The sequence below is a fragment of the Suillus paluster genome (genome assembly GCF_016628075.1).
Source record: "Suillus paluster strain FC165 chromosome Unknown EDB91scaffold_7, whole genome shotgun sequence".
Lineage (NCBI taxonomy): Eukaryota > Fungi > Basidiomycota > Agaricomycetes > Boletales > Suillaceae > Suillus > Suillus paluster.
This window is the reverse complement of record NW_024537567.1, coordinates 913,031-932,853: the sequence shown is the minus strand read 5'-3', so window position 1 is coordinate 932,853 and position 19,823 is coordinate 913,031. Positions and strand designations below refer to the sequence as shown.

The 19,823-nt window shown below is 49.1% G+C and overlaps 11 protein-coding genes across 11 annotated transcripts; 6 read left to right on the top strand and 5 right to left on the bottom strand.

Annotated features, from left to right (window-relative positions):
* Positions 1-236: 236 nt before the first annotated feature.
* EDB91DRAFT_1110652 (uncharacterized protein) lies at positions 237-2,105 on the bottom strand. Its single transcript, XM_041317714.1, has 5 exons — positions 1,481-2,105; positions 1,202-1,400; positions 1,065-1,149; positions 785-1,010; positions 237-732 (listed from the first exon to the last, which is right to left on the bottom strand). Exons 1-5 carry the CDS (start codon positions 1,926-1,928, stop codon positions 509-511), a joined length of 1,182 nt encoding a protein of 393 aa, XP_041181560.1. The 5' UTR covers positions 1,929-2,105; the 3' UTR covers positions 237-508.
* Positions 2,106-2,109: 4 nt separating this feature from the next.
* Positions 2,110-3,035, top strand: EDB91DRAFT_776532 (UPF0041-domain-containing protein). The gene is made up of 5 exons (XM_041328358.1): positions 2,110-2,347; positions 2,398-2,417; positions 2,464-2,561; positions 2,613-2,632; positions 2,682-3,035. Exons 1-5 carry the CDS (start codon positions 2,290-2,292, stop codon positions 2,891-2,893), a joined length of 408 nt encoding a protein of 135 aa, XP_041181559.1. The 5' UTR covers positions 2,110-2,289; the 3' UTR covers positions 2,894-3,035.
* On the bottom strand, positions 2,977-6,333 carry EDB91DRAFT_1235397 (DNA ligase I; the record flags this gene model as incomplete). Its single annotated transcript, XM_041321314.1, has 16 exons — positions 2,977-3,063; positions 3,128-3,565; positions 3,615-3,845; positions 3,902-3,948; positions 3,971-4,085; positions 4,138-4,435; positions 4,485-4,560; positions 4,611-4,776; positions 4,832-4,933; positions 4,983-5,123; positions 5,175-5,340; positions 5,391-5,456; positions 5,514-5,784; positions 6,065-6,129; positions 6,191-6,257; positions 6,312-6,333. 16 exons carry the CDS (start codon positions 6,331-6,333, stop codon positions 2,977-2,979), a joined length of 2,358 nt encoding a protein of 785 aa, XP_041181558.1.
* Positions 6,334-7,309: 976 nt separating this feature from the next.
* Positions 7,310-8,346, top strand: EDB91DRAFT_1110645 (40S ribosomal protein S11). The gene is made up of 6 exons (XM_041317713.1): positions 7,310-7,424; positions 7,483-7,534; positions 7,600-7,695; positions 7,755-7,883; positions 7,936-8,019; positions 8,072-8,346. The coding sequence occupies exons 1-6, from the start codon at positions 7,413-7,415 to the stop codon at positions 8,161-8,163; spliced, it is 465 nt and encodes a 154-aa protein (XP_041181557.1). The 5' UTR covers positions 7,310-7,412; the 3' UTR covers positions 8,164-8,346.
* A 256-nt stretch (positions 8,347-8,602) lies between these two features.
* EDB91DRAFT_1244567 (phosphoprotein phosphatase PPZ) lies at positions 8,603-10,246 on the top strand (the record flags this gene model as incomplete). Its single annotated transcript, XM_041322421.1, has 6 exons — positions 8,603-9,208; positions 9,258-9,474; positions 9,525-9,950; positions 10,002-10,029; positions 10,083-10,175; positions 10,225-10,246. 6 exons carry the CDS (start codon positions 8,603-8,605, stop codon positions 10,244-10,246), a joined length of 1,392 nt encoding a protein of 463 aa, XP_041181556.1.
* Positions 10,247-11,104: 858 nt separating this feature from the next.
* On the bottom strand, positions 11,105-12,786 carry EDB91DRAFT_1327374 (uncharacterized protein). Its single transcript, XM_041325247.1, has 7 exons — positions 12,480-12,786; positions 12,380-12,423; positions 12,064-12,327; positions 11,854-12,014; positions 11,633-11,744; positions 11,532-11,610; positions 11,105-11,351 (listed from the first exon to the last, which is right to left on the bottom strand). Exons 1-7 carry the CDS (start codon positions 12,588-12,590, stop codon positions 11,172-11,174), a joined length of 951 nt encoding a protein of 316 aa, XP_041181555.1. The 5' UTR covers positions 12,591-12,786; the 3' UTR covers positions 11,105-11,171.
* Positions 12,596-13,338, top strand: EDB91DRAFT_776430 (ribosomal protein L36-domain-containing protein). The gene has a single exon (XM_041328357.1). It carries the CDS (start codon positions 12,872-12,874, stop codon positions 13,124-13,126), a length of 255 nt encoding a protein of 84 aa, XP_041181554.1. The 5' UTR covers positions 12,596-12,871; the 3' UTR covers positions 13,127-13,338.
* Positions 13,215-14,150, bottom strand: EDB91DRAFT_776399 (dihydrofolate reductase-like domain-containing protein). The gene is made up of 2 exons (XM_041328356.1): positions 13,738-14,150; positions 13,215-13,682 (listed from the first exon to the last, which is right to left on the bottom strand). The coding sequence occupies exons 1-2, from the start codon at positions 13,977-13,979 to the stop codon at positions 13,304-13,306; spliced, it is 621 nt and encodes a 206-aa protein (XP_041181553.1). The 5' UTR covers positions 13,980-14,150; the 3' UTR covers positions 13,215-13,303.
* A 258-nt stretch (positions 14,151-14,408) lies between these two features.
* On the bottom strand, positions 14,409-15,165 carry EDB91DRAFT_1235393 (SGS-domain-containing protein; the record flags this gene model as incomplete). Its single annotated transcript, XM_041321313.1, has 4 exons — positions 14,409-14,746; positions 14,795-14,957; positions 15,008-15,104; positions 15,152-15,165. The coding sequence occupies 4 exons, from the start codon at positions 15,163-15,165 to the stop codon at positions 14,409-14,411; spliced, it is 612 nt and encodes a 203-aa protein (XP_041181552.1).
* A 362-nt stretch (positions 15,166-15,527) lies between these two features.
* EDB91DRAFT_1235415 (uncharacterized protein) lies at positions 15,528-16,890 on the top strand (the record flags this gene model as incomplete). The annotated part of the gene is made up of 8 exons (XM_041321317.1): positions 15,528-15,586; positions 15,757-15,809; positions 15,859-15,906; positions 15,954-16,039; positions 16,091-16,282; positions 16,312-16,503; positions 16,544-16,565; positions 16,628-16,890. The coding sequence occupies 8 exons, from the start codon at positions 15,528-15,530 to the stop codon at positions 16,888-16,890; spliced, it is 915 nt and encodes a 304-aa protein (XP_041181551.1).
* A 551-nt stretch (positions 16,891-17,441) lies between these two features.
* Positions 17,442-19,642, top strand: EDB91DRAFT_1047092 (glycosyltransferase family 31 protein; the record flags this gene model as incomplete). The annotated part of the gene is made up of 5 exons (XM_041313302.1): positions 17,442-17,735; positions 17,792-18,227; positions 18,281-18,995; positions 19,047-19,315; positions 19,368-19,642. 5 exons carry the CDS (start codon positions 17,442-17,444, stop codon positions 19,640-19,642), a joined length of 1,989 nt encoding a protein of 662 aa, XP_041181550.1.
* Positions 19,643-19,823: the final 181 nt, after the last annotated feature.

The window sequence follows — 19,823 nt, the reverse complement described above, 5'->3', positions numbered from 1 at the left end:
ACGGACCACCAAATTTCGATTTGTAATTCCTGACTGCGCACTCGCTCTCACTGACTCGGAAGGTTGCAATTATGACTTGTATCGAGTCATGTTTGCAGTGAGACTGTGACATGACAGCTCCCCGCATATATTTGACTTTGTCTATCATACTGCAGGGTTCACCTCCCTGAAGGACAGTTTTAGTAAACGGCGGAGTTTACGTGGCAGGGCAGAAGGCGTCCGAACATATTCTGGCCAGTTCGACTGTAGGTGGAGTGGGGCCCGATAGCACTGGTATTACACATGCAAAATACACATAGCCCGTACGTAGTATGTATGTGAAAGGGTATTCTGTCAGAGCAGAATTAGAACTATAAATACATATGGTAAGTTGTACATCGTCAACACGTCATGAATCGTCGTTTGCAGTCTTGTCTTGTCATCGCTATGCCCTGTCATTGAGGCGGTGAGTGTGGGAACTCTCCGAGGGGCTGAGTCGTCCGTTGACGCTAGAGCTTGGTTCTTCCTCTCAATGATCACCGTTCTGGCCGGCGCGTGAACCAGCGCGTGAACCAGCGCGCGAGCCGGCACGCGAACGTACCCTCGTCCCGCGGAAAATCCAGACTTCCTTCTTGCTCCCGAAACCAAGCATTCCCGTACGCGCAAGGGGAACGGTGGCTTCAAGCTTGTAGCCCATGGTACTTATTTCCTTTAATGCGGATGCTGCAAATATGTCTTTGCTTAACTCAGGGGCTAACATTGGAGCAGTCAGCAGTTGAAAGATTGGTGTGGAGCGAGAACGTACTGCCAATTGCATTCCTTTTGAGCTCGATAGTGTAGATCTCGTCTTCACTCGTTCTGTCTCCTGCGATTTTATATGGCCATGCATTGCGGAGACGGGGGCCTATCTGCTCGCCAACACGACGGGGGGGTCGAACGAGGGTCATCCTGTGTCCTGAGCGCGAGATATGTGCGGCAAAGAAGTCACAGTGTTCATCGGGACCACTATCTTGAAATACCAACTGAGGATACTAGGCACATAGTTAATCATGGATACACGAAAATCGAGGCAAGGGAAGACATACGGAATACCCAGTGCTGAGAGAAGTACGGTACTGATAACCGTTGCGCGCGAGGCAGGTAAAGAGTTCGCATATCATTTTTTGTGCGCTAGGTAGGATGAGCACGTGACATGAAATCAGTGATTGGATGATGAACATACATGACACCCTCGCTGCCAGTGGCAGTCCACGGATTCCTGTTAAATAGAATGCGAAAAGCGTGGAGGACGGGAATTGCTGTGGATACGCCATGTGGCCACATAGGAATGATGTTTTCCTTGATTTCTTCCATGGTATCCTGGAAGGCGACATTGCCCAAGCGGAGCTCGTTTGCGCTGTGAAAAGAGACAAACATGTGTTCTGTAATGAAGTCATATCATGGAAATTACGATAACAGTTGATCATTAACAGGGTTTCGACGTTGTTCTTTGGCGACTAACCTGGAAGGTAGGACGGGTTTGTGACGCTGGTGCGGGTCATGGGCATGAGGCGCTGGCGTGCACTGGAAGAAGTTCGAGTGCGCTCAAGAGGAGGTGGCACGGCGCTAACGGTCTCTGAGCGGCGAAGGCCACCGTTCTTTTTCATTGCAGATTTTAGTTGGGGCTTTTCGGGATTATGGGAGGTCTTTGCACGTGCTGTATTAGCGCGCTTGATGCGTGGTGGAGGCGGGGCCGGTTCAGGCGTTGGTTGAATGAACTGGGTACTGATATCAGGATAAGGTTGTGGGTATGGAGTGCTCAGATAATTTTCTCGAGGCCATGGTGGTGAAGTGTATGGATCTGAAGAAGGAAAGGGTTGACGAGGCTGATGCTGATAGCCAGGAGGGTAATAAGTGTGGCATGGCTGACCATAGTAAGGAAAGTTTGATTTCGGGTAAGCTGAATGCATGGTCAGTGTTGTGGTAGTTGCGTGGTTAGGAAAGAGATAGGGAAATTTATCGAATTGATACTAGTTTGATACTAGTATCAAATAAAATAGCCTCGTGCCAAAAGACAGAAGACATGAGGATTCCCATTCTCGGCCGCGGATATTTCGACTTATCCTTTAGGCGCTACTCCATTTCTCAGCGGAGAACAACAAACCCTCCGACACGAGGCAGATACATACTCTAGACCCACTATCGACGTCGGTCCGGATTCGGCCCTTTAACTTGGTCACGTGAGTAGTTGTAGATCATTCTCTTGCTTGCTTCCGAGTTTCTCTCCGTAAACGCCCAAGTCATTCTTCATCCTCTTTACTGCAGTTTGTGATGGCGTCAACGTTCTTTACCTGGCTTAGATCTCCTGCTGCTCGCGAATACTTTTTCAGTATGTTTTTCATCGTCATCTGGTTTCAACGTTTCTCATCTTCTTCACAGGCACACACTTCTGGGGACCAGTCAGTTATTTCAACATTCCAAAAGGGCTTAACTCACTTATTGTAGGTCGCGAACTGGGGTCTTCCCATTGCTGCTCTCGCCGACCTCAGCAAAGATGAAGAGGTCATTTCAGGCTCTATGACCACTGCACTTGGCCTCTACTCGTACGTTCCATTTCACTCTCACACAAACTGACTGCTGACACATGCTCCCAGCATGGTCTTCATGCGCTTCGGTGCGTCCTCTGATGATGTTCTACAGCGTGTACTGACTTTTTGTTGTAGCATGGAGAGTACAACCCCGGAATTACCTGCTCTTTGCCTGTCATGCGACAAACGCGACAGCGCAGTCTATTCAAGAGACCCGCTTCGTAAATTACTGGTATTATGGCGGCCGCGAGAAGAAATATGGTCTTGACAAGGACGGCCAGGGTCCAGTCACGCAAGCCATCGAGGCAGCACAAGCAGAGGCAAAGAAGGTTGCGGACACAAAATAACAATCTTCCTCTATATAGCCTTAGAATTCGCTGCACCTTCTGAACGTGTGTCCAACTAAGGAGTAGATCCAGATACATAATTTTCACCAAAATCCGTCATCCCCGTCTCCTTTGCTTTTCTTTCCGCTCTTGCTCTGCGCAAGCGCCTGTCGCTCATACATCTCAGAGATCTGCCATACAATTACTTGAGTACCTGCCATCTCATTGAATATCAATATACATCGGAACACTCACTTGCTCGGGTCCAGTAGCGTCATCTGCCGATTTGTCATCGCGTATTCGGATGAATCTCGGAAAGCGCAATGAGATCCCGCGCTCCTCTACCAAGCCCTGTGCCGCCGTGTACACAGGGCTCAAGCTCAAATCAGCCGCGAGCACCTCCCACACCACCTTTGGCTCAAACCACACGTCAGGCTTCGCGCCCCCGGGTTTGATGTCCCCACGTGGTTTTGTCATCTCGAGTAGTCGCAGAGTATCCCAGTGCGTCTGCAGCATCTCCTCGCTGAATCCGGTGCCGATCTTGCAGATTGTCTGGTACTCTTCGCCATCGGCGTCGAAGCAGGCTAAGAGGAACGCTCCATAGACATTCGTACGCTTGCCTTTACCGTAGTATCCACCAACCACGACGAGGTCGAGCGAATCACCAACACCGGCGAGGTAGTCTTTCTTTAGCTGTGTATGGTTAGTAGTCGAATTTCGACGATGTAAAAGTCGAAAGTACCTTGAGCCAATTGACACTCCGCCGGCTGGGTTCATAGTAACTCGCATCTGACTCAAGCATCTTGACCATAAGTCCCTCGCAGCCGTCTTTCACACTCTCTTCAAGGAATGCCTGGATCTCATCTATTGTCGACCCATCTGAGGACTTGGCAAAATCGAACTCTCCAGGCACAACCTGGAAGTGCTCCCTTAACAGTTCTCGACGCTCGCTAAGTGATTTTTGGAGGAGTGGCTACGCGCACGTCAGTCAATGCAACACCCTGATGTCGGTAAAAATGGGCAACAAACCTCGCCGTTAAGATAAATGAGGTCGAAGGCGAAAAGGCAGACTTTGACTTGGATGTCTTCGACTTTTACATCCTTGCGCTTTTCGCTTGCTAAGCTCCTGGAAGGGCATGAGCTTTCCCGAAGTCTTGTCAATAGCGACGGCCTCTGCATCAAGCACGAACGACTTTGTCTTCTCCTGGATGCACTGCAAGTTTTTCTATCAGTCCAATCCGCACAGCCAATTGCGTATCACCCACCCTCGGCAGCTGCTCCACCAAATCCGGATACTTGGCCTTCATATCCTCTGAATTTCTACTGAACACGCTAACGCTACCATCCTCCAGCATGTGTACCTGGGCGCGCTCGCCATCGTACTTGTACTCACACGTGAACCGCCGCCCCTCGAAGCGATCGAGCACCTCGCCAATCGCTTTCGTTGGCTTGGCGAGCATTGGTTTTAGCGGAACGCCTGGCGTAAGTTTGCAATGCGTGCGCAGGTCCGATAGCCCGTGCGTGAGTAGCGCAGGAATCACAAGGTCATACGTGGGGAGCTCGCTGGATACTGTGTTAATGAGCATAAGTAGGTGAGGGGAGGGAGACTGACCTGTACACGGCTTTCATGGTGTTAGTGCCCTCTTCGATGCGAGATGCCAGTTTCTCTTTGCTCCATCGCTTTCCGGCTGTCACACATGATGGATCAGCTTGTTAGCGAGGTTTGAAGGAGACGGACCTTGTGCCTGAGCCAGAACAGCAGCATGTGCGAGGGCCACGAGAACTGTCCGCTCAGCATTGCCGATCCGGAGCTTGCCTTCCAGACTGCGCACAATGTACTTCGCTTCGAAGTCCTGACATGCAGCAAGGAGCTTCGTAATAATCGACACCTTCTTTGCCTGGGACTGTGGTAGGGAAATTGAGCCTTTGAAGAACTTGTACAAAACACAAAGAACAAACTGAATGTCCCGACGACAATGCGATCTCCCGCAAGTTTGAGAAGACGAAAGGGACTGTAAGGGGCTTTGGTTTAAAGAGCGTCTTCTGACTGTTTTTGGAGTTCTGTGAACGAAGTAAGCTCGTGTGGTCAAGTCAAGCAAAGGCAGAGCACCATTGCTACAAGCCCGAGATCGCCTTCTTTCTTGAGGTCCGCTTTAATTGTTGCAAGACTCCGCCCAGTGGACTCGCTGATAGCTTTGATAAGCAAGCTCTCGCCAATACCCAGTTCGACGCCGACATAGTCTGGGCTTAACTACGTCTCTTAGTGCGTAAGAATGGTGCAATTGAATGGGAAAAATCTTACGCGGTTTATGCACAGGTATACGGACTGCAGGAGGGAGTTGAAATCACCCTTCTTGCTGCGTTGGATGACGAGAAGGAAGAAAGAGGTTAGGAGGGAGGTCTTTTCGAGCCTCTTGGTGGTGGCTTCGATAAGTGAAAAGGTCTTCGTTAATGCGGCATAGGGCACTCTGCCAAATCACTGTGCAGTAAAAGCATGAGAGATTGTAATACGACATACGGGTCTCCTATTTTCCACCCGCCCTTGACGTCTACCTCTGCGGTTCGGGATAGTGCTTCTTCAGCGCTGCGCATTCAAGTTGACTTAGTGCTTGTGAAGTCCAGCTAGAAGAGTCAAACGTACGTTTGCGTTGCCGCAGCCTCATCGTCATCCTCCAACTCGCTTTCCTCGGGAACCTCGTCCTCGCCCTCGTCAGCACTTGTTGAGGATTCGGGTGGTTGTTCTTCCACAGGCTCGGATTGCGGCACTGCTTTGGCTTTCCCTTTGCTTTTAGATGAAGGCTTTGGCGAGGAGCGCTGATTTGGAATGGTGAGAGCCGGTGCGGCGGTTGTAGAGCCCTCATCGTCTGACTCGACTACACGTCTCCTTTTGGACTTGGAAGGCCCAGGTGATGCTAGAGCATCGTTCAATCCAGCTGCAAGTTTCAAGGCTGGGTGACACTCACCAGCGCGTCTTGGCGAAGTAACATCCTTCCGCTTTGTTTTGGGCTTGGCCGGCGCTGCTCGTCATGAATGACCTGTCAGCTGTGCAGAGCGGAGGAGCACTCACATGCTGGTGGTTCGTCAACTTCCATTACATTTGCCTGTTCTGTTGGCTGTTTGCCATTTGAGATGGGAGACCCTAAGAGTTCACGAGGATTAGACTCCACGGTTCAAAGACCTCGAAAGACTTACTAATTTCAGACTTCACTGACGCACCCACCTTCATCTCGTCCGCCGTCAGATTAACGCTGACTTCGCTGGCTTCTTTCTTCACAGCCTCCTCAGTTCGCGTTGGGCTTAGTTTTCGTCCCTCCCCACATTTCCGCCAGGCTCGACTGCTGTGGCGGCGCCGGCTTGTTGTTCTTTGGCATTTCAAAGAATTTACCTGGAAATAGTGGTTGTTTGTGAGCAGGAAAGAGGAAAGCGTTATACTATGTACCGAGCGTTTGTTGTCTTCCCATAAATCTTGTGTGAGCTGCGACGCGGTAGAATGAGCGCGTGACAGACATAGACGCGTGCTAAACGCGTCGCGTCAACCCGTGTGAATTGGCTCATGACCCCTGTTCCGGTTCCGCCGGGGGTCACTCGAAATTGAATACAGCACCATGCAACTCCTGCAGAGCTAGTGAATGAACATTGCGGTTAGTATTACTATTGGTGAAAACAAAGTACTGCTTGTTACTGCACTCTAGCCAGCTCATCGTCGAGACCGAAATCTAGCACCATCACCTTGTTACTATCAGTCACCACAAATTCGGGCTACTCGCAACAAGTGTAAGCCTGGTGGCTTACCTGAGTTCCCATAATCAGCATAAATACTGTCCGAGATAATGAAGCATGAGCTTTCATTATCACTGCCTTTTGGCGTAACGGTTAAGGGACGACAGTCTTGACTACTTACAACAACTTAAATAATGTATTCTCGCAGATGCCGCCATCGGTCACTGCAGTACTACTTACACAGGGGGGAAACTGACATTTCACCACCTTTTGCCGTCAGTGAAATTACATTTGAGAGGTAATTTATAGCACTCTGGAACGCTCTAGGTTATGTCTGGAATGCTCTGGCCAGGTCTAGATCCGCTTTTGATTGTAATTTTGCAAGAGGCAAAATGTTGAAACCCCCGATGTCAACCCGATGTGCTAGCTAGCTTAGTGCTTTCGGAACTTGGAGCTTGTGCAAAGTTCAAACTACACCGCGGATCCAACGCTATGCGCTACTTATACTTGAACATGACGGCAATCAAAACTCGGCTCATGAGTCGGTGATTTTTTGTTCGGGTCACGTCCTGAGTCATTCATTTCTTCAATTTTGATCGTTCAACGTTCAACCTTGTAGCGTTTTGCAGTATACGTACGATGAATTGTGGTACAGTAGGAATGAAACAGAATATTTAGTGTGAACATTTAAATTGGGTCACCGGACATGAGTGGCAAATGCCGGAATCTGTACAGTTTTAGTTTTGTGGCTTTTTTCTCACGCAAGCAAGCACAGAGCCCCCGGCGGAAATCGAGCTCCCCATCGTCCTAATAATTCACCATGGCCGACCAAGTGCGTGCTGCTGCTTTGCTGATCCTATGCTGTTTGCCTTACCCACCGTCGTTTATAGATCGAGAAGGCGTACCAGAAGCAGCACTTGTTCCAAAACGCCAAAGCCCGCGGTATGAGCCTTTTAACCCGTGAATTCGGAGCAGGAACTTATGTGATTGCGATCGCTGTGGTAAAGGTGGCAAGAAAGTCGCGACAAAGGAAAAGCGGTGGTACAAGGATGTTGGTCTTGGATTCAAGACCCCTTCGGAGGCTATCCAGGGCACTTACATCGGTATGTCTCTATACTTCTCACATCTAGTTCGGAGAGTTCACGGTTATGTTTGTTCTCAGACAAGAAGTGCCCCTTCACCGGTGATGTCTCGATTCGTGGCCGTATCTTGACCGGCAAGGTCGTCTCAACAAAGATGACGCGGACAATTGTCATCCGCAGGGACTATCTCCACTACATTCCTAAATACAGTACGTCAAAAGACAAGCTGATTGGTCGTTCGCGCTGAGCTGTCTTTAACAGACCGTTACGAGAAGAGACACAAGAACATGGCCGTACACGCATCGCCCGCTTTCCGTGTAGAGGTCGGTGACATCGTCACTGTTGGTCAGTGCTCCTTTCTGTTGACGCAACTCAGAACTGATCGCAGGGGATGTAGGGCAATGTCGGCCGTTGTCGAAAACGGTACGATTCAATGTCCTGCGGGTGTCGAAGAGTAAGGCATCAGCCAAGACCTTTGGCAAGTTCTGAGATGGACTTAGTGCCGTCGAGATTCTATTTACGTTTTGCCACTGCATGATTTCTACTACCATTGCGCTATGCCCGCATGAAAATACATGGCTGCACTATGACAAGCACTTAATTTAGAAGACCTAAGTCGCAAAGCATAGGAATGATAATCAAAATCAGAACTAAGCTTAAGCAGTACTTGACCTGACGCGCGCTTAACTGAATGGGAAGCAAACAAGGGAACAAACAAGAGTCGCAAGCGGTGCAAGTTGCCGCTTAGGAAGATCCACATCCTCGTTGGAGAGGATACGACTCAACATATCCTTGTCTTCTTCCAATTTGCAAGCTGGCTCCAACACTTCTTTCCGTTCTAACTTCCAAGTTATCTTCCAGGTCGCGCTCCCAATCTTTAGCAACACAGCCAGGCTCGCCTTCACGCGAATCCCAGGTCCCACTACCAATGGGCCAACAGCAGTCCAAAAAGACAAAGAAGGGAGGCAAGGAGAAGGATGTGGACCCTATACACGAAGATTCCATAGAAGATTTTAACGGTCCAATGCCCCATGGCAGTCTGTCTCGCGCAACGGGTCATCTCAACCACTCCCAAAGTGTCGCCCACGAGTATGATGCCGTCCGAAGTAGTGCTCCCTCTCTTAACGTACCTAACCCAGGAGAGTCCAATGGAAGCAGTTCACGACAACCAGGTTCACCAGGTGCTTCCACCACTGTCCTCAGTTCTTCTCCAAACAACCTCTCTACTTCCTCTCTACTCGCACCAACTTCGGTGCAACAAACCTCGCCTCCATCAACAAAACCTTCCCCTACTCCTCTCGACATTCCACTTACCCAGACAATCCTCTCAACTTCTGTGCCGTCGTCATCCTTTACACCGGGTTCAGCGGCTAGTAGCTTCCCCTTGAGTGACTCCGCGGGAGGAAAGACCAGACAGTTCGATATTGACGATATGATCCAACGTCTTCTTGACGTGGGCTACACTGGTAAAGTCAGCAAGTCTTTGTGTCTGAAGAACACGGAGATTGCTGCCATTTGCCAAGCGGCGCGGGAGGTGTTTCTCAGTCCAGCCAACTCTCATCGAACTCTCACCACCAGTAAAGATCGTCGGCGACGTGCATGGGCAATATTCTGATCTCATCCGCCTCTTCGAGATGTGTGGTTTCCCTCCAGCCGCCAACTACCTATTCCTAGGTGACTATGTCGATCGCGGGAAACAGAGTTTGGAGACAATCTTACTGCTCTTGTGCTACAAGATAAAGTACCCAGAGAACTTCTTCCTCTTACGTGGTAATCATGAATGTGCGAATGTCACAAGAGGTCAGTCACTTGCGTTATCTATCCTGTGATGTTATTCTGACATTTTTCAGTGTACGGTTTCTATGACGAGTGCAAAAGACGATGTAACATAAAGACATGGAAGACATTCATAGACGTCTTCAATTGCCTACCCATTGCAGCTATTGTCGCCTCCAAGATATTCTGCGTACACGGCGGGCTATCACCTTCACTTCACTCCATGGAAGATATCAAACGCGTACAGCGACCGACCGACGTGCCGGACTATGGGCTGCTAAACGATTTGCTATGGTCCGATCCCTCGGATACTGCATTGGATTGGGAAGATAACGAAAGGGGAGTGAGCTACTGTTTCGGGAAAGCCATCATCAACGAGTTCCTGGTACGGTACGATATGGACCTGATATGCAGGGCTCACATGGTCGTGGAGGATGGGTATGAGTTCTGGAACGACCGGACATTAGTGACCGTGTTCAGTGCTCCGAATTATTGTGGAGGTTAGCATCACCCTTTTTTACTGTTCGTCCAGCGCTGAAGCGGAGTTTCAGAATTTGACAATTACGGTGCTTGCATGAGGTATTTCTGCGCACCCTTGGCATCTTGGTATTTCAAACTGACTGGTATTATAGCGTCTCGGAGGACCTTTTGTGCGCTTTCGAGCTCCTCAAACCATTGGACGGGCCGGCACTCCGGAAAGAGATGACAAAGGCCAAACGGAAGAGGTGGGTCATCTCGCTCTCATTAAATATCATATATTGACCTCACGCCTAGTCTTATGGCGACTGCAACGTGATCATGACATGCCACGCGCAGCACACTGGTGTCACAGGTTGGCCAAGGGCGTGGGTAACCTGTTAATGAACACTGTATATCTTTGGTGCCACTACGTATTGGTGCGCAGATGCCTGTTGAGATATCCGGGGCCTATGCCTGGCTCTCATACTAGAAACATCATATTACCCCTACCTCTATCCCGTTCCGTCTAGTCCTGTGATCTGTTGACCTTGATATCCGAGCACTTTGCCTTGCGCAAGCACACTCCTTTCTGTCCAAAGCACAAGTCCATGTACCTCCTCGCATCTCTCCTCCTTACCCTCCTTTCTGAGACTCCCTGTCTTTCCTTCCGTTTCACGTTTTCTCGCTCCTCGTCTAGCTTTCTTCTTTGGGCTTATTTAAGACGTCGCATATTTTCTCTGTTTGTGCTATATAATGACATTGCAGCTGAAGTTGCTGACTGCGGTTTTCACAAGTTATTACGTCGCATCTCACTACTTAGTATGATGTATTGACGGTATGAGTATATATCCTTCCATACAATCGCTCAGGCACCCATGTCCTCCCTGGCTTCCAAAATTTGCTGCTTGTAGTAAGTACTTCCAAATGACACCGCACATCATGCATCATCAACTCTGAGGGTGAGATCTTGACTCGGAGACACGTTTGTCCTAGTGGTATCAATCACTGAAATGTCCGATCTTCTCTTGACCAGTAACTTGCACCGGATAGCATGGATGGACATCCCATTACAGGAAAGACCTATTCTAGTGTGACTTGGCCCTCCAAGCAGACGTTGGCGCTTGGCGTTCCTTGAAAAAGACCACTCCAAGAGATGCTCTTCGAGTATTTTGACGTTCAGATGATGTCCAGCAATTATGCAAAGCGACAATTCTAAGATTGATAAGTGTCAATCACGCCTGCTCTATTGTATGGCTCTACTGTCAACCCTGAAACATATCATAAGCAAGCACCGCGAAAGCCCCGATAATCATGCCTGCTCCCAGCAGCCCCCACGCAGTTAACCCGACGGAGCCTAACATCAGATCCGAGATCAGTGTGAGGACTATTGTAAGTAGACTCCCAACGGAAGTGACAATCGGGCCCCAGACTCCCAACAAGATCTAAAAATATAAATTAAACAAGCGACACTATGTTTTAATCATTGCGCACCATGAAGCCTGCATTAAATATAACGCCTGTTGCACAAATTCCTGCAATCGCAGCGAAGGTCACCATGTTGGATGGAAGTGCAAAATTTTCAATGCCAGAGTAATGCAACAAGGGTAGGGTATCCAAAGCACGAACATGGTGCATAGGCCAATGGATGCCGTGAGGAAATTGGGATGAAGGCCAAATGGAGGAGAATGCACGACTTCATTACTGGCGAGGAGAGGCGGGAGACACTATCTCCTCGTCAATAGCCTGTTCCGCTGATGCTGGGATGTGGGTATAATGTACAGATTCAACAGCTAGCTCTGGGGCTGATGGCAGTGCTGCATATTTCTTGTAAAGAACTTGGTACAGACCGTATAGCACGGATGCAACCAGAGTTAGGATAGTCGCCAAAAAATGGAGCAGGCGTTCGGGTCACAGTCACACCGACGGCCAGATTTGCGGTTGTACTTGGCGGCGTGCTTCCGCCATACACGATGGTGAGCACCCCAACAGTGGCGAGGCAGACGGCGCACATCCGAACAAAACCCCATTGCAGGTTCAGCAGCTTGACACTGAAGACATAAGCGAAGAAGGCATTAGCATTCCAAATAGCGGTGACGTCGGTGACACTAGGAGGATGCTTGAGATCAGAAGTGTGGAAAGTAGTCAGGGACGTACGGGGCATATGCGACAGCAATAAACCATAATAGCGCAGGTATACTGTAGATAGCAGTCATGATGAGAACCATGACTAGAAATCGAGAAAGGGGGAATTGCGAAGACCGGTCTATTCTTGAATCTTCAGACTTTCGTGATGTCAACTGAGCAGTGATAGCGCAGGACAAGCCAGATAGCAGTGCACGAGGGGAATGGTGGGTTGTCAGGAGGAGATACCCGAGGTGCAATGGAAAGGATATGATGAATGACGAATGCACGATGTAACTGCAGACTTTAAGCTCGCATGAGTATAGCGCAGAATCATCTGTCTACTCACAATAGAAAGAATGAGTGCTGGTAACCCAGTGTTGTCTGGACATACTAATTCGATTATTAGCAATTCGTTAACCCAAAGTAGCCAAACCGAAGCTCTTCACCTGTGTGAGTTGGGTCTCTCCAACGAAAGCAAAGATCACTGCAACGAATGTTGCCAGCGCGGTCTTACCACCTAAACGTAGCGCAACTGAGCTCTCTCGCGCGCGCGCCATGATAAGTAAAGTAAGAAGTGAAGAGATTGAAGAGAGTGCTTCGAAGAGAGAGGTGCCCTGATTGGGAGGTTTTCACTGCTCCATCTCACAAACTGAAGGAATACTAATTCTTATCGGATTCAACGCTCAAGCGCTCGACAGTAACGTTGCAACTCGAACGTTTGAACGCTAAGCCGTAAGAGCGAATAGTACAAAGAAAGAATTCACAAAAAATATGACACGTGACAACACCGTACAGCACAAAACTTCATACTACTCGTCACTGGTCTCAGGTCCTCATCATGTTGCGAGCCTTGCTAGCCTCAAGCAGGCCATTACTAGCGCGTTTGCGCATCCCTACTATTCCCCACATACATAATTCCACACCTGCAATCTCGTCACTTGGCACGACTGCATCAATTCCGTCTATGACGCGTGGAATGAAAGTCAGGTCATCTGTCAAGGTTATGTGCGACGGGTGCAGCGTTGTAAAGCGGAAAGGAAGAGTGTACGTTGTGTGTTCGAAAAATCCAAAACACAAGCAGGTGTGCTATTGATGCTATCCTCATCCCAACTTTGATTGACTCTCGTGTAGCGTCAAGGATAATCGCCGTCAAACCTGTGTCATTGAACGCCGCAAATCGTTTTGGTAGAATGCATGTAGGGGAAGAAGGGACATATATGTCGATATAATGCACATTCCAACCAGCTCTCGAAATATTCTACCGCCTATGTTACTGTCGCAGCCACATTTGAAACTCGTAGCTAACTCCATTCTCCTCCTGGACCCCTGCTGGCACGTCGAATCCCGTCCATTCCACAAGTTCATCATGAGTTGCTTGCTTCCACTCCATTTTTCCTTCCTTGCTGGCTCCCAAGAAGTCTGGCATATGAACGTCACATTGGGGGAAGTCAGGTGCAAGGATTCGTGTCAAGAGGACACGGTCGGCGATACAAGACATCGGATTCGAAGATGTAGGTTTTAGTGTCTCTGAGAACAAGGATACTCCACCGATGATAAATCGTCGGTGTATGTCAACTTGAGACGTCAACTCAACCGCCGAAGTTAAGTTCGAGCAAAGGTGAACTGGAGCTGACGTATTGGAGGGTGTCCTGATTGTCGCTCTATCAATATATAAATCGCGAAAAAAAGAAGACAAAGACGTACAGCTCATAGTCCTTATTGTGACTGATAACTACGTTGAGGCGTTTAGAGAGAGGCCTGAAATTGGCGGGTATGCTCTCCCATGTCTTTCGTCCCATGATGACCGCGTTCTTCCGTCCTTCAGGCGCGGTGGAAGTGACCCGAGCAAAATAGGACATTTCCTTTGACAGCCGCCATGGAAGTTTACCATGTTGGCCAATACCGTTTGATTTCGTGGCGGCGACGATGATTGTAAGATGTGACATGGTCTCTAGGGAAGCAGTCCAAGCTCAGCGTGCTAGTAAAGAACCATAATATAGACCATCTTCATTCCATTTGGTCAGCCTACGACTTGCGAATGCCACGATCCCGTTCGATCTGAACGATCCTTCTAAAGTTTATGCCTAACTCGGACGCGGCGATTTTTAGGTAGCAGCGGGAACTTCGGTCCTGTTCACAAATAAAAAGACGTGGTGCCCCTCAAGTTGTGCCACCCCCGGGGTAACAGTCATCTGTACTTCACTCTAACGTCATAACCTCACGTAGGCATCGAACTTCTGTCTGACAGGAGAGAAATGCATGTTTTGTACTGAGGGGGTCACTAGTGCTTTCGATGTAAGACAATGATAATGAAGTGTGAAGGCGTGGACAGCATGCAGAGTAACCGATACTAGAATACAAGGTGATGATCAAGTTCAATCCCACTTCTTCCACTCACTACCTGCTGGGGGCTTCACCTCGACCGGAGCCTTGCCTACCTCCTCCCAGTTTGTGCTAAGGGTGGTCCCTCCACTTTCCTGGAAACTCTTCATCATTGCCCGTTTGGCGTCATCATCTGCATCTCCGAAGATCTTTTGGAAAAAGCCGTTGACAACGCTGTCGCCGCCAACGTTGGGGTCCTCATCAGTAGTTATCTCCTTTTCGGATGTGAGAATTTTAGTGGTGAGTTCCTCCCAGTTCTTCTTGGGCTTAGCCCTTGCCTCGACCACCGCTGGAGAAGTCGTTGGTCCGATAGGGGCCGAGGTCTGAAGAGCTAGTGAGCGTCAGCACGCGTTAAAGTAGCTGTATAGCAAGCACGAACGATCAGGAGCATCACCAGTGATACCTCCCCAACGGCCTTGAGCCATTTTCACAAGACGTAGTTCAACCTTGACTTTGCCGACCGTGAAATCGCACCTCTCGGTGTCAATCTGTCCTTTCAATGGTTGTAAGGATAGAGTCTTCTCGCCATTTTGGTAGCTAATCTATGGATCTATTGAGACCTCGGTCTCTCAGACTGAGATAGGTTGCTTACCGCGCGTGGCTCAAATATAACGGATACCTGTGCAGGATCAGCCCCTCGATCGAAGATGGAGATGGTCAGTTTCTCGTCCGTCTCATAAAATTCGTGTCTTTGTGGCATTAGACAGACATCAAGCTCCAGAAATGTCAATCTCACCTCAAGGATGCCATGGCTGGGTTGAAGATGCAAAAACAGCGATGCTAAAGTGATGAAGTTACGCGACGACTCAGCTTAAGAACTTTCCAGTATTACGGGTCACGTGAACTACCATGAGGCCAAGAATTCGTAAAACAATTCAATAGCACTGAGCTAGTAAGTACTGTGCATCGATATCAAAGGATGCTCCTTGAGGTTTATGCAGTCGCGCCCATGGACAGCACCTTTGCGATGGAATATTGTTATCAAAGGTGATGAACGTTTCATGCATATGGTGCGTGCCAGCCCTAACTGGAAATCAAAAGAAGGACAAATAGGTGTCCGACTACGAACTTGTACGACGTCATCTTCCCTGAGTACAGTCAAGCAACCAATGATGAGCACGCCGTCTGTGATACCCAAGGCTGTTTTGTACTATAGCCCACACTCTGTGTGGTCCTCTGCGAGTAAGCATCGCACTAACGTCAATTATCATCAGGTCTCCATACTAATGATTACTGTAATGTCGCTTTATGTCCTGACTGCAACCATCACCAGCACTTCTTGCACTGTGAGCTCCTTGCGAACTAATGTATGGATGCTTCCAATATACAATCCCTCTGCAGGTACGAAAAGGGGTACGGAGAGGATGAGGTTGATCTCAAGGTCGTCGACATCGGTACGTGCAACGAAGTGGCTTGACGTTGGCTAACCTATGTTTGCATCAGATAAGGGAGAAGAATTCTCCCCGACATTCCTCAGGTTAAGCCCCAAAGGTGGGATTGGGCACTTTCCGTATTATGGATCATTGATCACCCATCAGCAATGGTGCCAACTCTTGTTGTACCCCTCCGCGGCTCTCTAGCATCCGATGTTGCGAGCCGCTTCAAGGCTATCTCAGACACGAAAGTCAGCTGGCTTTCGTTTGGCCAGTTTCCTCTCTGCTAACGGGAAGAGCAGGCACTTATCGAGTTCTTGGACAAATCCCGGTCCGCAACTTCTCACACGCACACTACATCGACCGCTCCAGCCCCATCCTTGTCCCCCGCAACAGTTGCATTTGCTAGTGCATCCAGCAAGATTATTGGCGCTATTCAGGCTGACGAGGTCTCTCCCGATCATTTACAGCACTTGAATGCCCGCGATCAAGCAGTCACTTCAAGTGCTTGGAAAATCTCTAGTTCCCTATCCTTGAATCCAGACGAGCGGCAATCGTGGGATATCTAGCTGAGTGTGAAAATGAAAGCATCCGGATGTCCGAAAAAACCAAGGCATTCTGGCAAGAGAGAAAGATAGAGGTGGAGATGACACTGAGTATTTTCAATGGACACGACGTCGATGGATATTTGGCACGCTCCAAAGAAATGTGGGAGGTCACAATTCCCAGGCGTCCTCACTCGAGTGAACGAAGAGTTGATCGGGCCCTATGCGTTAGGTTCGTGGAGAATCTCTACCAGCTACCATGCTCAGCTCGCGATAACATAACGTAAAACATAGGCGATCAGGTCTCTATCGCGGACATTCATTTGAGCGCTTGGCTCTCTCACCTAGTCAGACTAGCCGGCGGAAGCCCTTCTGATGATGGAGATGTTGCCATAAAAAAGGTGGAAAAACATATTGGAAATGGGTTTGTCTTTCCAGAGGACTTTTTGTCTTCGGCTTTCAGCCCTTTCACTGAGGAGAAACCAGTCGCGAGGAGCAAGTTGGCAGCATTTTGGGATGCAATGAAAACAAGGTCGAGTTGGAAGAGGGTTTACTGATTCATAGGCCTGTGCGTGATTGACACAACTTTTGGTTTGTACACTCACTTGGTGGTATCAGTTTATGCGTCGTAGAACCCGCTAAACGGCGCTATTAAATAGAGTCTTTTTGCTAGCCAATCAGCCAATCAAAAACAAATTTTCCATTCCTGTGTGATGTTTGGATTCTTGTATTTTTGATCGCAGTCAGTGGCAGTGTCGCATCTAGGAATACCCGACTGCCTGTTGTAACTTACACTTCATACCAAGAAAAATCAACGCGGAAAGCAATACGACGCTAGCGTTAGATACGTTCTAGCTATCGCCTCATCAACGATAGACTGGTCAATTTTGCAGGCTATTTCTCTAAGGCTTGGCTTCCACGCTCTTTTCCAATGCCATGGCCTGGCATTGTGGACTTCTCTGGCTCTTCCCACTTATTTCGAGCATCATCTGACGAAGAACACGACATTCTCTCGGGACATGACTGTAGGGACACTCTCAGAGGTGGTCCATCCAACACTCCCTTATCCGAGCGCATTTCATTCACGGACACTGGATACCCTGATATAATGTCTGGAAGGTTGTCTTCAGATTCTTCATCGTCTACACCTACGCCGTCTCGCGCTCCTTCGCCCACGCCATTTTCTCGGCATTCTTCATCACCATCCGAAACTGAAACTGACTCACCCTTACTTGGCCTCGGAAGATATACTTCCCTGAGAGAAGGCCGCTGGAATTGGCGCAACTTAGGTTCGAGTTCCCTGAGGAGGCGTAAACGGGATGGAAGAAAGTGGAGAGCATTCAAAGGTGGTCTGAGACGTATTGTCAGGCACCCACTATTCCCTCGTCAACCGTTGACCATCGTAAGTGTTTTTTTTTCCATCTGCATTTTGTTCCATATCTCTGACTATTCTAAAAGATAATTGCGCTCCTGATGTTCACCGTCTTCGCCATCTCTCTCACATTAGCTTTGCTGTATATCTTGAACCCCGACAAGGAAGCTTTACCTTGGAGGGCATATTGCACAATCACGCCTACAACATCTGTGCCCCCGCACTATCGCACTGCATTGCCATACCCCTACATCAACCCCCTTCCCAAGGTCATGCCACCATCATTCCCACCGGATGACCTTGATGCTCTACCACCCGCAGGACTATTCTTAGCTGTCTTCTCCATGGATTCGTCACTAGAACGTAGAATGTTGATCAGAACAACGTGGGCGGCACATCCCCGTAGTCGCAATGGCGCAGGAGAAGGAGATGACGGGATGGGCACCTCGAGGACTTTGGTGCGTTTTGTTCTCGGACAGCCCCGCAAAGGGTGGGAGAGACGTATTCAGACAGAGATGGAGAGTAAGTGTATCTTACTGGCCTGTCGCATCACTCTGACGCACGCTCTTTCGTAGTGTACAACGACATTATAATCTTGCCCTGCCCAGAAAACATGAATTCTGGCAAGTCGCATGCCTACTTCACGTGGGCGGCATCAAACGCTTGGGTCCCGCCAGTCTACTTCAATACCACGCATCCCGTACCGGAGTTCTCGTACTCAGACCAACATGCCCCTGCCCCACGTCTTGCCCCCCATGATCCCTACTTGGCTTGGAAGGACAGTGCCTCAGGTCATCCAAGGGCTTGGGTGCGGCCCGATTATGTGGCTAAAGTCGATGACGATGCTTTTGTTATGTTGGCTGAACTCGAGGCGCGTATGAGGCTAGAGTTGTACGCTATTGGGCAGAGGCCATACGGCATGCCTTATACTTCGACACCCTCTGAATACTTAAGAGTGGAGATGCCAAAGGTGGAATCGCAGACAGGTCCTCCTGATGATACCCTTGCATCAACCATGGTTGAACAGGAGATGCAGCGCGATGAATCGGCGAACGACCCATTGGTTTACTGGGGCTACCTTGTCAAAGAAAAGTTTATGGCTGGCGAACTATATGGCCTGAGCTGGAGTCTTGTCGACTGGGTTTCCAAGGATCCAGGCGTTAAAGCTCTTACCAAGGGCGCAGAGGACAAGCAGACGGCCAGGTGGATGACACTACACCCACGTGCAGGGGAGATCCGTTGGTCAAGCGACCATTGCTGGATATATGATCATCCTCGTTCAGGAACTGTGTGAGTCGACACGTTTGTCTGCTTAACATTCCCGTCCTGATTTTCTTGTAGATACTCTCATGGCTTCTTGTTTCCCTCCGAAGTCTCTCGCGTTAAGAAACCTGTTTTGGCATATCTCGACAAAGTATCCCGTAACTCATCGACCGGTGCGATTTCCCTGTCGAATCCAGCTACTGGAACTTCTTCAATGCTTTTATCGTGGGCCCATTCGAGTGTTTCGACATTTGGAACCCGGTACCAGCAGCCCCTACAAGAGATGGACTTAGCTCATAGCGTTGAGGCACTAGTTGAAGGCAGCGACATGTCCAAGCTGCAGGAAGGTGCGATATCAAGTCTCCTTAACAAGCGCATACTAAATGTCACCGGTTACAGGGATATCTATGGACATAGAGCGAGCATGGCGCAACCGCGAAGGACGCGTCACCCGATACGAGAACAAGCGCGTCGGTGGAACTGTCGTGGTGCATTTCATCAAGAAACACATGTGGTTCTTAGAGACTGCACTTGCTTTCTTGGAGAGCGATAATTTTTCTGAAGCTGAGCTCGAGGGTCTCGATGCAGACGAGGACAAACTCAATGTGGGCTTGTCGTCAGTATGGACAGACAATTCGGTTTTCAAACAGACGAACGCAAGTGCTGCGTTGTGATCGCTATTCCGCTGTCTGGACTATTTTAGCCGACCTCTTGTATTTATCCTTGCTAAACCCAAGACATCGTAAACTACTGTGCTCGGAGACTACTCGTCCCCGTTATCGACATGCATATAGAAATTTATTCTATACGGTATTGTCACCGACCTAAATATAAGGGATATACACAACAAGGGTG